Here is a 17,615-nt window from a genome sequence, read left to right as displayed (position 1 = left end):
TAACCAACCATACTGCCCATATTAGTGCCAGTCACATTGCCTCATAGTATAACCAACCACACCGCCATATCAGTGCCAGTCACATTGCTTTATAGTATAACCAACCACACAGCCCATATCAGTGCCAGTCACATTGCCTCATAGTATAACCAACCACACTGCCCATATCAGTGCCAACCACATTGCTTTATAGTAGAACCAACCACACTGTCCATATCAGTGCCAGTCACATTGCCTCATAGTATAACCAACCACACAGCCCATATCAGTGCCAGTGACATTGCTTTATAGTATAACCAACCACACTGCCCATATCAGTGCCAGTGACATTGCCTCATAGTAGAACCAACCACACTGCCCGTATCAGTGCCAGTCACATTGCTTGATAGTAGAACCAACCACACTGCCCATATCAGTGCCAGTCACATTGCCTCATAGTATAACCAACCACACTACCCATATCAGTGCCAGTCACGTTGCCTCATAGTAGAACCAACCACACTGCCCGTATCAGTGCCAGTCACATTGCTGTTTAGTATAACCAACCACACAGCCCATATCAGTGCCAGTCACATTGCCTCATAGTATAACCAACCACACTGCCCATATCAGTGCCAGTCACATAGCTTCATAGTATAACCAACCACACAGCCCATATCAGTGCCAGTCACATTGCTTCATAGTATAACCAACCACACTGCCCGTATCAGTGCCAGTCACATTGCCTCATAGTATAACCAACCACACCACCCATATCAGTGCCAGTCACATTGCCTCATAGTATAACCAACCACACCACCCATATCAGTGCCAGTCGCATTGCTTCATAGTATAACCAACCACACTGCCCGTATCAGTGCCAGTGACATTGCTTTATAGTATAACCAACCACACTGCCCGTATCAGTGCCAGTGACATTGCTTTATAGTATAACCAACCACACTGCCCGTATCAGTGCCAGTGACATTGCTTCATAGTAGAACCAACCACACTGCCCGTATCAGTCCCAATCACATTGCTTTGTAGTATAACCAACCACACAGCCCATATCAGTGCCAGTCACATAGCTTCATAGTATAACCAATAGTGCTGTGATATCTGATGTGCTCACAACGTCAACCACTATGATGACAAGGCAGGTGATATTGTTATGGTGGTACTGAGATGGGGCGGACAGTATAGGTGGCACTAACAATGTAACTTACCACTGATAATGGAGAAACTGAAAGCGCAGCGTATATATAAAAATACATAAAATAAGCAAATGTCTTAGGCTGGGTTTACATATATAAGTTTGCATCAGTTGCGTTTTTTGCCTAAAAACTGACCACAACTGATGTCACTGATGTAAAAAATGCATCAGTTGCCATCAGTTTTTCTATCCTTCTTTTCATTAAAAACCATCAGTTTCCATCAGTTTCCATCAGTTGTCACAAGTTGCTCTCATCAGTTGACATTTTTTTCCCCAGTATGTTTTCCTGTCATTTTCAATTGGATTTTCGGGGGAGCGCACAGGGGGGCTATATACTAATTGGGGGAGCTCACAGGGGGCTATATACTACAAGGGGAGAGCGCACAGGAGGGCTATATGGGAGGGGGAGAGCGCACAGGGAAGCTAAATACTACTGGGGGGGCAACAGGGGGGCTATATACTACTGGGGGAGAGCGCACAGGGAAGCTAAATACTACTGGGGGGGCAACAGGGGGCTATATACTACTGGAAGAGCAACAGGGGGGGCTATATACTACTGGGGGAGCAACAGGGGGCTATAGGGGAGGGGGAGAGCACACAGGGGGAGATATATGTTTATTTTTTTACGTTGTGCTGCTATTTGCCTTAACGCCGGATGCCAGAGCCGAACGGTATGCGTCCTGCCCGGCGAGGACGCTCCATTCACTTTAGTGGATGCGGCGGCGCACAGCCTTGCAGGCCGCACAGGAGGACGCTGCATGGTGCGTTCTCCCGTGTGGTCGGTCCGGCGGTGCGGCGTCACTATTTACACGCCGCATATATTGAACGATCTCATTGAAAACAATGGGATCAGTTCAATAATGCGTTTCCCTCCGGCACTTTTCTCATGCGCCGGAGGGAAACGCCGCCGCACCGCCGGACAAATGTAAACCCGGCCTAAGTGTTCCTCTGTTCGTTAAAATAAGGACAAATTACTGTACTGTATAACCATTTCTTCACTTGTTATACTTAGCATCACCACTAGATGGCAGGGGAGCACAGCAGCTTTATTGGGCAGCTATAGAAGGAGCAGTCCTCTAGGTATGTCACCGATTTAAATACCAACTTGGGATGTCTTTGGTTCAGTAAAAGAGAGCTCTGTATAAACTACCGTATTTATTCATAATGAGACCCTCTAGCCGCTCTATTTCTAGACGTTCCGGTCTATTTAAATGCAGTGGGCTTCAACAAAATGTCTCCTGTGAGTGCAGACAGGAGCGGATCATAGGATTTTTCCCTCTGCCGGGGACGCAGTTACGGCGCACATGTGACGTCACAATTGGGTTGTGGTGATGCCGCTTTGCCTGGGTGTTATGTTATGACGTTGTTTGACTACAAGGGACGCGCTGAGCACAGGGTAAGGGCCGGTCCAGCTGTATGATATGGGGTGGTATGCGTGAGGTAAAACTAGCTAGAGGTCAGCTTACAGTATATCAGTGCACGTCCTTAAAGGGGAGTCTCACTTCTCTTCACCTTCTCAAATACATATACAATCTGGCTATTACAGGAAATTTCATGACCTAAAAGAAAATTGGGTCCACCCACTTGGACTCATGTATGATGTCTGCTCATTGAAATGCCCAGGAGGTGAAGTGAATGGTGGTTTATGTGAGGCTGGTGTGAACACTGCCTTACTTTTCCTCTTCTTTTGCCTATACATATATGAGGCGCTCAGCAATGTTTAGAAGTCCTAGGAAATAAATGGCGAGCTGGCCATGAACGTGCGGAGTACATTTTCCTGCGTCCTTGGTCCCAGCTTTAGGACCCCCACTGGTCTGTCAGCTATCCTGTAGATAGGGGGTGATTTCCCTTTAAATTACTGATGTTCTGCGCTGCGCTGTAGAAGCTGATCAACTAATTAACACACATTACCAGATGATGCTGATAGACTATGATGGAGATGATGGGTTTCTGTCACGGTGTCACACAGAATAGTACTGCGTCCTATACTGTACAAATCTGCAACAAAGTCTCCAGCACGGATGTCAGTAAGGCCTAAAGGGGATGTTTCTGCTTGATATGTAATCTATTGCTTTGGGTCAGGGACTGAAGCACTCAGCAGCACCCTTCTCCTTACATTGATGTTTGGGGGTCTCCCCCCCCCCCCCCTTGTATTTTTATTATAATGGACCAGTGTACAATGAAATGTGTTCACCATCATCTGAGCTTTGCTATAATATTACTATCTGATATACATGTAGTCTAGGGTTACTAGTGGTTTCAGGGGTGTAGAGGCAGACACCTTGGAGGGGGAAGTCAGGTCTTGGTTGGCTCTATCCTTTTTGCGCTGCGCTGCAATAACCTTTGCAGGACTCTTAGGGGTCATTCAAATGCTCTGTGATTTACGGACCCAACAGAGTATGAAGCTGTGTAGTGGAACAACAGACTTCTCTGTATCATTTATCAATATGATGTCGGGAGAGCTGATAGTGTTTAAAGTGGTACTCCAGCAAAAAAAAAAAAAAATCTTTTGAATAAAGAAAGTGACAGAGATTTGTAATTTTTTTCTATTAAAGAATCTCCACTCCCTACACCACTTCTTGTAGCTGGTAAGTACTCGAAGACTTGAGATTTTAGAGTACCCCTTTAAATCTTCACGGGACTGTGCTGATTTAGCTGTGCAGGGATCATGTATCAATAAGATGCCAGAAAGTCTGTTGTTCACTATGAAGCTTCATGCTCTGTAGGGTCCATATATCACAGTGTGTGAGAATGACCCCTTTATTACTGCCAGTGCCTTTAAAGTGACTGTACCACCAGGCCCAGGCTGAAGCATTGGAGGCGGGCCGACCCATCCTTAGTGGGAGGAAACCCCTCCCCCACTATGATAGGGTTCCATTGATTCTAATTGAGTCACGTCATGGAGGGGCTGGGGTTTCTTCCCACTGGGAGTGGGTTGGGCCGCCTCCAGTGCTTCAGCCTGGGCCTGGTGGTACAGTCACTTTAAAGTGAATGTACCATTAGGATTAGTAAATTTTTTAATTTTTAATTTTTTTTTTTACTACCTTCTCGGCTCCCAGTGCAGAGATCCTAATGGTCCGTTCCTTTTTTCAAAACACTGCCCGTTTTCCAGCAGTTTGCACCATTTGATTATTGTGCACTGGAGGCGGGCCCGGCGCCCCTAGTGTAACGATATCCCCTCGGTGATGCGCTTCTATTGGGATCAAGTCTGGCCGTGTCACCAAGGAGAGGGGATACTGTTACAGATGGGAATAGGCCTTTACCCAGCTTCAAGCACTACTTCTTTTAAACCTGCTAAAGCAAGCAGAATATGGAATTACCATAAGTCCCATAGACTTCCATTGCAATACACTTCCAATGCAAGTCTATGGGTTACGGATATCAGATTATGTTATTGTTTGTTAGTCAGCACTGTAACTTGTCATGTCTGCTTTTTCCAGGCTTTATCCTGGGTTCCAGATTTAGTGGACTCTGCTTATCTGATGAAATGACTATAAGCAGACACTGATTAAGTACATAACAGGAGTGACATAATAGAAATGGACCGGAGTCACATGACTGGGAGGATCTTAACCCTTACCCTGAAGATCATCTACCTTCTGACTGGAGAGGTGAGAGGTCACGGGAATGAAGTCACAAAACTTCACTCTTCTCTTTTATTACAATGATTTTATCCTCTTTACCGATACCTATGTGTTCTCTCTTTGAGAAAACTTAGCAATCACAAATTCGCTGCTGCAACACATGCCTGCACAGCAGCAGTTGCTTTATGGCAGATACAGGTGCATGTGATTGGCTAAGAGCCTGATTCAATGGATTTTGCTCAAGTTTGTTAAATGGGCACTGTTACAAAAAACAAACAAACAAATAATAAACATATCAGAGAGACATGTCAAAAGTTTTGTTCGAGGTCTGAGTGTTCAGACTGTGACAGGTCAGGACAATGACTACGGCAGCACATTCACTCCCAACTCTATGTCACGTGACCTAGACAGACTTCTAATGCACGTTTATGGGGATTGTTTAGGTTGCAGACACAGAGCGGAAGAGAAGTGTGCCTGTTAGATACACTGCAAAATGTGCAAAGCTGGATAAAAAAAACAAACAAAAAACACAAAACAAAAAAAACACACACACACACACACACACTGTACTCGTCTCCTCTGCTGCTCCCATGGTATTGCTTCCCTAGTCCCCTGACAGTCTCTGTGTAGCCTAGTCCTATGTCCTTGTCTGAGCATGGGTTATTGTATTATGTCCATTACAATACCAACATTAGTTTATTTTTCACTTAGAACTATGTACCAATGAAGAGATCTGATGATGACGATACAGCACATTTAACTCCCTCAAATGAGAAGGAGAATGATGAGAAGATCCTATATCTCACCAACAAGATCATAGAGCTGCTGACTGGAGAGGTGAGCGCTGCTGGGAATGCTGGGACCTTATACCAGAACACCAAGGGAGACATCACTAACCACCTTCCTGTGCCTCCCTATATCAGTTGTCTTGTCACTGACATTCTTGGCACTTGCACAGTAACAACAAACCCAGTAGGCTTTATTACTAGCTTGTGGTCATCATTGTCCATTGCACCTGGACTTCCTATGACCCTAGAACCTAGCTCCACACCATTAGAAATAGATATCAGCAATAAAGCTTTGATTGTTTAAAGAGACACTGTTGCAACTTTTTTTATTTGAAAGAGCTCAAAGGGTTTGTGATTGCTAGCAGTTTTGCAATATACTCACTTCAATGCATTTTTATGCAACATTTCAGTCAGTATAATGTCACAGGTTACAGAGGTTTTGGTGCTGTGTGACAGGAGAGCTGACCATACAATGCAAGTGCATCTAGGATTCCCTGCTTCTGAATGTGGACGCACAGGAGCTGTACACATGCGCAGTGAATAATCTTTCTGCTCCATGTGCACTCTGGAATGGCTGTCAATCAAAACCAAGCCATGTAGGTGAGTGTGCAAAGGACTTCCTGTGTTTGTTTTTTTTTTTTTCTTGAACAGAGAAAAGACCAAATATCAACACGGAGGGAGTGTGGAACACAGTATGACAGGAAGGGAGATACCTAGTGGTCATATGTGTAATGTTGATTTAAACATAGAAAAAAATAAAGCGTATAATGCAAAACTGCTTGCTATCACAACCCCTGTTGATTTCTTAAAAAAAAAGACAGTGCCTCTTTAAAGGGAACCTGTCACCCCCGTGCTCCCGACCCCCCGCTACAGCCCCCTATACTCATCTGATCCCGCCGGGTCCCGCTTCTGGATCCGGTCGGGTCACGGAGATATCAGCCGCTGCAGCCCGGCACGCACGCTGAGAGATGAGTCCAACACTCATAGAGAATGACGGAGCACTGGACTCACCATTCATTCTCTATGAGCGCCGGGCTGCAGCGGCTGAGATCTCCGTGACCCCACCGGATCCAGAAGTGGGACCAGGCGGGATCAGGTGAGTATAGGGGGCTGTAGCGGGGGGGTCGGGAGCCTGTCACCCCGGCACGGGGGATGACAGGTTCCCTTTAATCATCAAGACGTTGACTAAGGGTCTTTTTGTGCCTCTGAAACATAATTTGTGGGATATGGCTGGTTGTCATAGTTAAGTCTTAAAGGGGTGTTTCAGGATCTTCCCCCATGGTTCTCCCAGCTATATCTAGTGATCTGTGGGGGTTTTAGCTATAAGACCCCAGTTGATCTTAACTTTTGACCATACAGTGCTATCTAGTCTAGATAGATGTTATAGAACAGGAAAAGCTGAGCAGATTAATATATAGCTTTTTGGGAAAGGGTTTAAAGGGGTATCCTCCCGAAGAGCTAAAAAAAAAATTAAATGCTCTTAAACCTAGCTGGTCTTACTCACTTACTCAAGTCCCCTTGAGTATTTTTAGCAGTCTCTTGTCTTTCTAGCTGCTGCCGTTCCTGGGTTACAAGTTTATACCAAAGATGGCACCAGCCAAGAAACTACATTTCCCATCATACAGTGCTTCTCCTTATTGGTCTGTTTGTACCCACCCTCTTAACTTTCTATCCTGCCCACTGCTGGTCATTACTACAGTGCACAGTAAACACAGTGATCATGGAGCGTCCACACAGTGATCAATCATCCTCAAAGTCCCACACAGTTAGGAGACATAAAGTCATCTGTGTTGGGTGCTTTCAGAGATCTCTGGGGGGAGGGTTGCTGTCAGAGGATCCACAGGAGCCCGCTGATGTTTTGTCTCTCTCACTGTGTGTCCTGTGTTGCCTGGTGCCACCTCCGCCGCTGCTGATGTCTCCATTTCCCTCATTGTGTGTTGCGAGGAATTTGGCCCGTTTTACTCAGTGTGAACATACCCTAAGGGGGAGCGAGAGCCACTCAACATCATCCCTACACAAACATGGCGGAGGGAGCAGTACCCCAGCAGTACCTTGCAGCCTAGCTGCATCAGCGAGAGATGTTCCTAAAGTTCATGTCTATCCTGCAGCAGGCTGTGGAGGCGGTGAGTGACGGCGTCCACTACTCAAGCCCGGGGATCCAGCTCTGGGCTGGAGTAGCGGGCACCATTGCTGTCACTCACTGCCTCCACATCCTGCTGCGGGATAGATATGAACTTGGGGTGAAGGAGATATAGAAGGGTGAGATATGAATTGGGGTGGAGACATAACGGGAAGGGAAGCTGGGGCACAGCACAGTGACACTACTCTGAATAAGCTCATAATGGAGGAAGGAAAGCTATGTCATTGGTTCACATGTTCTCCCTCTTTTCAGTGGGCAGGGTTAGAAGCGCTAACCGAGCCCATTGAAGAGACAGAGGACATGTGATCCCTAACATGGAGGGTGGGGGCCAGGAGTTGAAAGCAGTGTCGGAGAGGACTCCGTTTAGATGATTTTATGAGTTCAGAGAAGGTGAGTGCACCTAAAAAGCACCAAAACGGTGCAGAAGCCATCATAGGTGAATAATAATAAGGGCTATTTATTGATGATAAATAATTATTTTTTTTGGGGGGTGTGTGGGGTGGGTGATACCTCTTTAACTTGTTGATTGACATCTCCGCTCATTCTGTGTTAAGAAGTCCAGTGGACATTGTCAATAGATGTTAATCTGTAGCATGGAAACATCAGAAATTTCAATCAGGAAATTATGTTATACTGCATCTTTTTCCATAAAGATCTATATCAACATGCTTAGCTCTTTCTGCTTTATAACATGGTGTGATAGTAGCATTTAATCTTTAGTGACTCTTAAAGGGGAACTATCAGTAGGTTAGATGAATCTAACCTGCTGATATGTCCCATTGCGCAGGAGGATCAAGGTACGTCTCTTACCTTCATCCGGCCCACTGCATTGATTATCATTAGAAGGGGCAGGCCAGCCGGGGGTTGATCTGTGCTATGGAGGCGGGACAGTTCTCCTAACAGTGCCCCAGTGCTCCTATTGGCCTCAGTAAACAACTTAGTGCACAGGAACGGCGCTGAGGATAAAGGTAAGAGACATACCTACATCCTTGGCGTCCCCTGTGCAATAGGGACATATCAGCAGCTTAGATTCGTCTAACCTGCTGACTTTCCCCTTTAATATTCTTATGATACAGTAGAGAGGACATTATCTCATATAATGTTTTTGGCCCCAGAGATACGTGCACACCCCTGGCTCTTATAATATTATTGTGTGTTGTTTAGAGTAAACAAGAAGTGAAAGATGAACCAATGTCCAGTACTGTAGACGACAATAACGTGCATGTGTGGGCTACACTGAAGTGCAAAGAGGAGGAAATCCCTATGACTATAAGTGCTGGTAAGGTACCTCTATAGATTTCTATCGGATAGCATCTACATTAGTAATAAGTTTTAAAGGAGTACTCTGAAGAGTAAATTATATATATATATATATATATATATATATATATATATATATATATATATATATATATATATATATATAATAGAGAGAGAGAGAGAGAGAGAGAGATGGATATATAACAAATTGATAACTTTGTTATTTTCATACTATTATACTTTGAGTAGAACCAGTAAGGAGTAACACATTCCTGACCCCAGGCCCAGGCCCTTGTCCCTGCTCCTCGGCCCTGATCACGCACTACACTAGGCGAGGTTTGCTGACTGTATTACTGTCTGCATAGTTACAGTTGCAGAGGGAGCAGTGGTTACTGTCATTGCTCCCTGTTTTTCATGCACTAGTAGGGCGAATGTTGACTGTAATCTTTGCTCGCTCAGCTTCACACATAGTGTAACTGACCCCCCCATGCATTTACTATTGGCGAAGATATCAGCAACATTGCGCAGCCTTTGGTGTAGGGGTCTGGTTTCTGCCATATACGTTCATCAGCATGCAGTAATACGGCCTTAATAGCACACACTTTGAGTGGAATTTATTAATGGTGTAGTGAGGGGTTTGCTGGGTCAAAAAGTCGCAAATTTGCACGATCGTTTGTTTGCGCTATAATTTGTGATTTTTGGTTCCTGGGCCGCCTTCCAAATGAAAAATGTGTGTGGTGAATTATGCTCTGGCTACTCATAGATAAGGCTGGTGGTACATACACTGCAAATGATCAATTCCCCCCTTTATATAATATACTTCTTAATGAACAGATCAGTCCAGTCAAACAAACTCACAAGCCAGTGACCAGAATGCCTCTTCAGGGGATGGCGTTCAGTGTAAGGAGGAGGAGGAAGACGCTTCATTCTTTAGTTCAGGTAAACACGTGTTTTTGTGGGTTATTTTTTCTACAATTTTTTAGGAAAACATGGTTGCCAGAATTTTTTTTTATACTTCTGCTTTATGTAAGAATCTTATTCACAACTGTATTGGAATTTAGTGTAGCAGTAGATTAGTAACAGAAGGTGGGGCTGTGAAAACATTGCCACATTTAGAAGGTCCTTACTACCAGTGATGTAATGCCAGGCTGGGGCTTACATTTACTTAAGATTATATCTGGTCATTACTTTCCTGATCTATAATTCTTTTTGCCAGTATAATCTTACATATGGTCATCAGATATAACATCATATGACAGCCACTCTTTCTGAGGCATAACACTTTACTTACAATTTCCCCATGTAGGTAGATCACAGTCCAGTGATATGCATCAAAGCAGTCAAGGACCAACAAGCCAGAACATTGGTGACTTCCAAGTAGGATGCAGCATGGATCCCCCAGAGACAACGGTAAAGCAATTATCGTACCGTTGTAAAACATTTTTCATGTCAGTATGTGGAAAGTGTTTTACAAGGAGTCTTGCTTCATTACACATTAGAAGCCAAATATTTTTACAGAAAGGGGGACATTTATCAAGCTAAAAAGGCGTATTTTTCAGCAGAAAATGGCCAGATGCGAATAAATCTATTTGCAAATGGCTGTTTTGCAAATAAATATTCACTTCTGGCCATTTTTTGCCCGGTACACCGGAGGTGGCGAGGAGGGGGAAGAATGGGGGGCGCGGACTCAGGGTCCGCTTAATTCATCATTTTTCTCGCAGAAAAATGATCAGGAAACCTACGCCAGCTCTGAGCTGGCGTAGGTTTTCTGGCGTACACACTGATGCGCACAGGATTTATGTACAGGCAGTGCGCCTCTACATACTTCTCCGTACTGTCAGAGCTGTGGGGACATTTTTATTTTAAGTCCGGCGCAAAAAACACCAGACTTAATAAATGTCCCCCATAGTGTTTAGCCACCCACTCCTCCTCTGTTGTGCACCAATGGGTCCATATCTGAACCATAAGAAATGTTTGTGTTAGTTGAGCAACATCCACTGGGAATAGAGTGCATTATTGTGCCAAATATGGTGAGTCTTTTGCCAAGATATGTTGTTTGGAGGAACATCGGAACCTTCACAATTCACTTTTTTCTAAATGTGTTGGCAGTCTAAGGAACCTGGTGTCTTACCTCAAAGTTCACAGTGGCAAGAGATTTCAGTTTTGGAATATGGAATATGAAATCTCATCTAATCATCCAGGAACAGATTTGCACAGTGCATTCATTATACCATGTGGAGGTTTTTTCTGCTAAGTGGTGGGGAATGAATCTACCCTATTCACTTCCACTACTGCGGAATGTCTGCACATTTTGTCAGGATTTATACATGTACCATGAATTGCTGCAGTTTCTCATTGGCCGGCATGTTAAAATTAACAATTGTTTTACCTATAAATTAGTGCGTCCAATAACATCATGGTATTTTGTAATAAAACACATGCAGGTTTTGCTGTGCTTTTTTTCCCCTTGTGTTATGCTACCTGCCTATGTGACTACACCCTTACGGATGACAAAGTGATATGAATATGTGCATCACTGTAAAACCACATAGACAAAAATTGCATTGAGAAATGCGTTGATGTGCAGAAAAGGGCAGGCATCTTTTTGCCGTGTGATGCAGTAGAATGTGTGAATGAGGTTCTGCTGCCAGACAGGCTCGTGACAAGGTAGAAAACAAAATGGTGGATCTCGTGAGGTGTTTTTGGAAAAAATCGAGTTTTTATTTTTATTTTGTAGTTTCTTATTGTAGTATTATTTTAAATGTGTGGAGTTACAGTCTCTTTTTTGCCCATGTAATCCAGGATGACCGCTTGCGTATCGTGGTGATTGATGCTGGTGAAGGTAAACTATGCTTTAAGGAAGAGGAGGAGGAGATTCCTATAGGTCCTCAACCAGGTGAGAAGGATAAAGGGGGTGGCAGTACATTTATTAATCCAGACCTAGATCAACATTTACTTTTATGTTAGGGTCAAACACAGCTAATACTTTTACCTACCGTATATTACAACGTCATGCAGGACAAAATACCATTGTTAAAAAGGAATAATTTTATGGTTACAAAATGGGCGGGGGACAAAATCAATGAATAAAATGAGATAATGTAAACAAATATAGGTATGCACCGGGCACTGAAAATATGGATTATCATACATCAACTGCAGAATAGCACAATATAAACAAAATGGTGGTACAGATCAAACCGATTACAATAATCTCCTCCACCTTACTCACCCAACATGTGTTCCTTTGTCAAGGGCAGCCAAGCAAACGCGAAACGCAAGTAGGGTGAGGGAGATGGAAGAGGTAATCTAAGGCTTGTAATTTTTTGACAGTTATTACTGCGGGCATACAGTGTATCAGGCTACTGCAAACCTCTATGTACAGAAGCGCCTGATGGTGTAACACATTTACGTATCACTGACGGACATCATTTCACACCCTAAGGCAATAAAACATAACCTTTATTACAAAAACTCTAAAAACTTACTGACCAAACCAACATATTGTGACAAAAAACGTGCTTGTGAAACCCTGTACCTAATGGTATATAACTACAACATAGGGTAAACGGGACTCAAAAGAACATAAATATGTTTATTGTAATTGTACCATTTTGTTTATATTGTGCTATTTTTCAAGTTCATGTATGATAATTCATATATTTAACATCACTTGATTGGGGTAACATTTATCTGGAGTCATTATATAGTTGGTGCAATTCAGTGCCCAGGGCTGTGAAACCAGTAAGCTGTAACTCCGACTCCAACTCCTGAATTTTATCAGGGACAGGGTCCAACTCTGACGCCACAGCCCTGCTGGTTTCTACCTATATTTGTTTATTCATTGATTTTGTTCCTCCACCTTATAGGGGTCTAGCAGAATAAAGAATACACGTAAAATTAAGCATGGATTAATCTTGCCATTCCTCAGTGTGAACATACCCTAAGGATTGCCTCCAGGAAGGGAATAATAGGTTTGTTTGTTTTTTACACTAATGTTCCTTCAAGAAATCATGTTGTGTATTTTTAATTGCACAGATGTCTCTAAGAAACCTCCTAGGCCTCTCAGTTCAAGGGAATACGTACAGAAAAAAGACGAGGAGACTGAAACAGACACTGAAACAGAGGATGAGGAGGTAGATAGCATTTTCATCTTTTAGTTACAGACCAAGGTTTAAGGTTATGACTTATCCACAGGATAGGTGATAGCCAGTGGATTGGTGGTCTCTAGTGATGAGTGAATTTGCCGAATGTTTAGTTACAGAAGTTCAATCATTACTAGTGGTCCCTTGTCCCCCAAGTATATGGTATACTTCAAAACATTGTGGAGTTCAGAACTAGTCTATATTTGGATGTCCCATAGAGAGTAAATAGATCCATCCTACAGAATGTATGTTACCAAGAAGTAGAGGGGATTTGGAAGAAATATGACTGCAAGATCAGAATACTCAGTGTTTTGATGTCTGTTGGCATAGGGACTTATAGTTGTGTGTGGGAACGGTAGCCACTGGATATTTCTAATTATCCCAATTGTTAGCATAGGCCAGCAGTATTAGATTGGTGGGGGTCCAGCTTCAGGCATCCCCTCCAACCAGCTATTTGAGGGGGCTTTGGTAATGGTGAAAGCACTGCAGCCTTTTCAATGCAGGGGACACATAGAATGTAAGACTGCAGAATCAGACTACATTGGGTTTGTTTGATGTTAAAAAAAAAAGGTTAGGAACACATGTTGCAAATTTTCTGCAGCAGAAAAGGAGCCCAAGGAAGTAGTGGATCCCCCTGGAAGGGAGATGTAGAACACCTGAGGATGTGTTTTCACATATGATTTCTGGACACAGTGGAAACCACACCACCATTTCTTCCCCAAGAATAATCCCAGCAACAATACATTGGGGAAGATATGGCGGTGTGGTTTCCTCTTTTCAGAAAACATATGTGGAAACACAGCCTCAGGTGTTATACATCTCCCTCCCAACCAGATGCTGCGTCATCCAGCCAGTCCCTTCTAATGATAATCAATGGAGGGGGCGGCCAGATGACTCGGCAGTGCTTTAAAGGGTGTTCCAGAAGACACTTACCTTCCTCCTCATCGTCACCGGCACTATAAGGGGCAATCAGTGGGTTAGATTCGTTGTTTAGGACTGTGGTCACATTTTAGAATGATTTGTATAACCAGCACTTTTGATATTGTAATATGTGATATCTACCTATTCTGGGTTCTTACTAAAAGGGTATTAGATGAAGATCTTACTTATTTTGTGTCTGGCAGGACGACAGTGCGAGTGGTTTGAAAACTATTGTTAAGTCAGAGAAAATGGAGCCCTGTGTCAAAATTAAGGAAGAAGAGGAAGCAACAGACATCAGCCCAGGTGTGTAATATATCTTATATTCATCATCTCTGATCTGTTTATCTCCGATTGCCGTTTAGATTTAAAGCCAAAGCCTGAAAAAGACTATACAGAGATCAGGTCATAAAGTAAAGCCTGAGATTTTTCCTCTTTTCAAATCCATTCCTGGCTTTGGCTTCAAATCTTTGGCAGATAATCTGTCAGATAATCTTTCTGTGTAATTGGACCCAAAGACTCCTCTTTGTAACAATGGCAGAGGTTATATACTTGGGACAGACACTTCTTAAGGAGCTATATTTTAATATGATATCTTTTTGCACTGTATCACAATCCAAGTTCAGTTACTGTTGTGGATATAAGTCTCTCCCATGTCATGGGCAGCACAGCAAGTAAGACTTTCACAATTGTAGTACCTTAAAATGGTGAGTAGAGTAGCAGTATAGGGGCAGCTGGCCTCAGAAGACCCCAGCAAGATAACCTCTGGAACAGAACAGGAAGGCAATAAAGGGCAAAAAAAGGAAAGTTAGTTTGTAAACCAACTGGTGGCATGGGTGGAAACACCCTCAAGCCTGGTTCAGCGCACATTTCAGGTACCAGGCACGGCAGCGGATACAGGGAGCAGAAGGCCCAAGATGACGCTGACGTCCCGGGCTCATATCGCATTGAACCAGGCATTAGGCTTGTTCAATTACTCACCCCAGCCAGTGTCCGGACAGCGAGGGGAAGGTGCCAGGAACTGGTGGAAGGTTGCAGCATTCAGGTACCAGGCATGGCAGCGGGCAGACGGGGAGCAGGAGGTCCAAGATGGCGCCAACAGCCTGGCTCATATGTGCATATAACCAGGCATCAGGCTTGCTTTTTCTTTTATTAATTATGGTTTTGCATCAGGCGTATTCAATAACTCACCCAGCCAGTGTCCGGACAGCAAGGGGAAGGTGGCAGGAACTGGTGGAAGGCTGCAGCATTCAGGTACCAGGCACGGTAGCGGGCGAATGGGGAGCCAAGGCCCATATGTTCATTGCACCAAGCTTTGAGGCTTGTTTATTTGATCATTTTACTGAAATGGTTCAGAGATTTTTTTCAGGGAAATGACTCAACGGAGTGGTCATTTTAACATTTCCCGGGTTTTGATCAAATCCCTGATTTTATAATTTTCCTTCATCAGTCAAATCAATGTTTTCTGTAATCTAGACAATGGGCTGTCAACAATGGGAGGGAAAGAGCAGCATATCAGGAGAAGGAGATTTAATGAAATTAATGTATTTACACATTTTTTTAACTTGACGATCCCTACAAGATTAGGCTTTAGAAGCATAAACTAATAGAACATTCCCATACCGTGCTTCTCCGAAAATAAGGCATGGTGGAGGATTTACAGGATAGTTTGAAATAAGGCACCCCCCCGTAAATAAGGTATCCTTCCTAAAAATAGGACCCCCTCTGTCACCGTTGCTACCCTCTCCCACCCTCCCCTGCCGCAGGCATACCACTTCCATGCTGCCCCCACGTCCAGGCTGCAGTATGGATGAGAGCCGGGTCGCTCTGACACTGCTGCGGAGAACGCTGGGATCGGAGGAGAGAGTGGGCAGCAGAGAACTGGTAACTCCCAGCGTGCACCGAGCATGACGGGAGTTATCCTCTTCAGTCACCACCCGGGGGAAGGGCTTATCTGAGGAGCTAACACTCTATGGGTTAGTAAGCTGAGACCTCAGGACCTCAGTATCCAAGTACAGACCCCCATCACCATAGCCCAGACCCCCCTATAACTGGGAGCCGCTACCCTTTGCCACCCTCCACTGCCGCAGGCATACCGCTTCGATACCACAGGTCCCGTCCAGGCCGCAGGTCCCACTGCTGATGCTCTTGGTCCTGGGGTGGGTATTCTGGGGAGGTCCGGGGAGGATGTCTTATGATACCCGAAATATCCCCCGTGCCTGTGAGGTAAAAAAAATATAAGTCACTGTCTTATTTTCGGGGAAATAGTCAGTCACTGACTAGGAAGTAGTCAGTGGCTTAGCTCCAGACTACAGGTTCATGTGGTAAACAAGACTGCTGTGAGGTATATCTGTACGTGCTGTTAAAAGCAGCTCATGCAAGATGGGCGCCACTATAATCATGTAGAGAAAAACAAAATATGTTTCACTGTTTAGTTTTAATCAGTAAAAAAAATAGGTGATATATTCCCTTTAATTTGGTGTCTATTAGGTTTTGATTTTTCACAGTAAAGACTTTTCTGTTTTACAGGTGGTAAGAAAACCTGCCCCGGAAGAGGGGCAACAGATAAGAAGATATTTCCTATAGACCGTAGATTGGTGACTGCAGAAAAGCCGTTTTTTTGCCCCGATTGTGGAGGTTTCTTTAAGCACAAGTCCAGTCTGGTCCTGCACCGTAGAATCCACTCTGGAGAAAAGCCATTTTCATGTTCCCAATGTGGAAAAGAGTTTATACAGAAGGCGAATTATATCCGACACCAGAGACTTCACACTGGTGAGAAGCCATATAAATGTACTGAGTGCGGGAAGCTTTACGCACAGAAACAAAGCCTCATCATGCATCAGAAGTTTCATGCTGAAAATGAACCTTTCTCATGCCCAGAGTGTGGGGAAAACTTCATTCGCCAATCTCATCTGGTTAACCATAGAAAAACCCACAAAGGATTGAAACGTTACTCATGTCCAGACTGTGGAGACTTCTTCATGTTGAGGTCCAGTCTGGTTATTCATCAAAGGGTTCACAGTGCTGAAAAGCCATTTTCTAGCTGAACTAAAAGATTATATTCGGTCACGAGGAAACGTATACTCTGTACGCTGCCCTATATATTTGATAAAGGAGCTTGTCTTGTTAGACACACTTTTCTCATGAAGGGAATGGCCCATAGACTAGTTTATGTGGAAATCACTTTACGTCCCTTAGTGGTAAGAACTTCTCTTCGATTAGTTGAATCGTGCTTTGGCGACATGAGAGATTTTATATAGCTGCTGTGTAGATGTAAAACCATGGGATTTACCCCATGTGTACACCTCAGTTTTTTTAACCCCCAATGTATACATCCTTCCTGGCTGTTATACGTCACCATCCTAGGAGGTTTGAGTTGGAAGCAGTTTTCCCATCAATAAAATTGATGGCACGTGTGCAAAATTTTGGAAAGTTTGTAACCCACCCTTTGTGAGAGCCAGTTCACACGGAGCAAAGCGGCGGAATTCCACAGCAGAACTCTCCGCAGCGGAATCATGTCTGCCTCAGTGTCTCCGCTCAAAGCGAGCCCTACCATAGAGACACTGTCACACTGAGGCAGGCAGCAGT

At 44.0% G+C, this 17,615-nt stretch overlaps 2 protein-coding genes across 4 annotated transcripts in view; one reads left to right on the top strand and one right to left on the bottom strand.

Annotated features, from left to right (window-relative positions):
• Positions 1-8,236, bottom strand: part of LOC138799587 (oocyte zinc finger protein XlCOF7.1-like) — a 24,457-nt gene extending 16,221 nt beyond the window's left edge. Inside the window, exon 1 of the mRNA XM_069980997.1 lies at positions 8,215-8,236. The gene's annotated coding sequence lies outside the window, so the exon portion shown is untranslated. The remainder of the gene's footprint in view (positions 1-8,214) is intronic.
• Positions 2,199-17,615, top strand: LOC138799597 (gastrula zinc finger protein XlCGF48.2-like). 3 transcript variants are annotated; one of them, XM_069981025.1, is made up of 10 exons: positions 2,199-2,272; positions 4,633-4,803; positions 5,488-5,613; positions 8,869-8,983; positions 9,799-9,903; positions 10,271-10,374; positions 11,767-11,860; positions 13,003-13,100; positions 14,234-14,333; positions 16,557-17,615. In XM_069981025.1, exons 2-10 carry the CDS (start codon positions 4,732-4,734, stop codon positions 17,072-17,074), a joined length of 1,332 nt encoding a protein of 443 aa, XP_069837126.1. In that variant the 5' UTR covers positions 2,199-2,272; positions 4,633-4,731; the 3' UTR covers positions 17,075-17,615. The 3 variants fall into 3 exon arrangements, with proteins under 3 accessions (XP_069837126.1, XP_069837125.1, XP_069837127.1); XM_069981024.1 differs by lacking the exon at positions 2,199-2,272 and adding an exon at positions 2,505-2,588; XM_069981026.1 differs by lacking the exon at positions 2,199-2,272 and adding an exon at positions 2,629-2,648.

The sequence above is a fragment of the Dendropsophus ebraccatus genome, chromosome 8 (assembly GCF_027789765.1).
Source record: "Dendropsophus ebraccatus isolate aDenEbr1 chromosome 8, aDenEbr1.pat, whole genome shotgun sequence".
Classification (NCBI taxonomy): Eukaryota; Metazoa; Chordata; class Amphibia; order Anura; family Hylidae; genus Dendropsophus; species Dendropsophus ebraccatus.
The sequence above is the reverse complement of the archived record's forward strand: the minus strand, read 5'-3'. Positions and strand labels throughout refer to the sequence as shown.

Coding starts and splice junctions, on each gene's coding strand:
- LOC138799597 (XM_069981025.1), top strand. CDS start 4,732: ATGGACCGGAGTCACATGACTGGGAGGATCTTAACCCTTACCCTGAAG. Junction 5,614..8,868: donor TAGAGCTGCTGACTGGAGAG/GTGAGCGCTGCT, acceptor TGTGTTGTTTAG/AGTAAACAAGAAGTGAAAGA. Junction 9,904..10,270: donor CGCTTCATTCTTTAGTTCAG/GTAAACACGTGT, acceptor TTCCCCATGTAG/GTAGATCACAGTCCAGTGAT.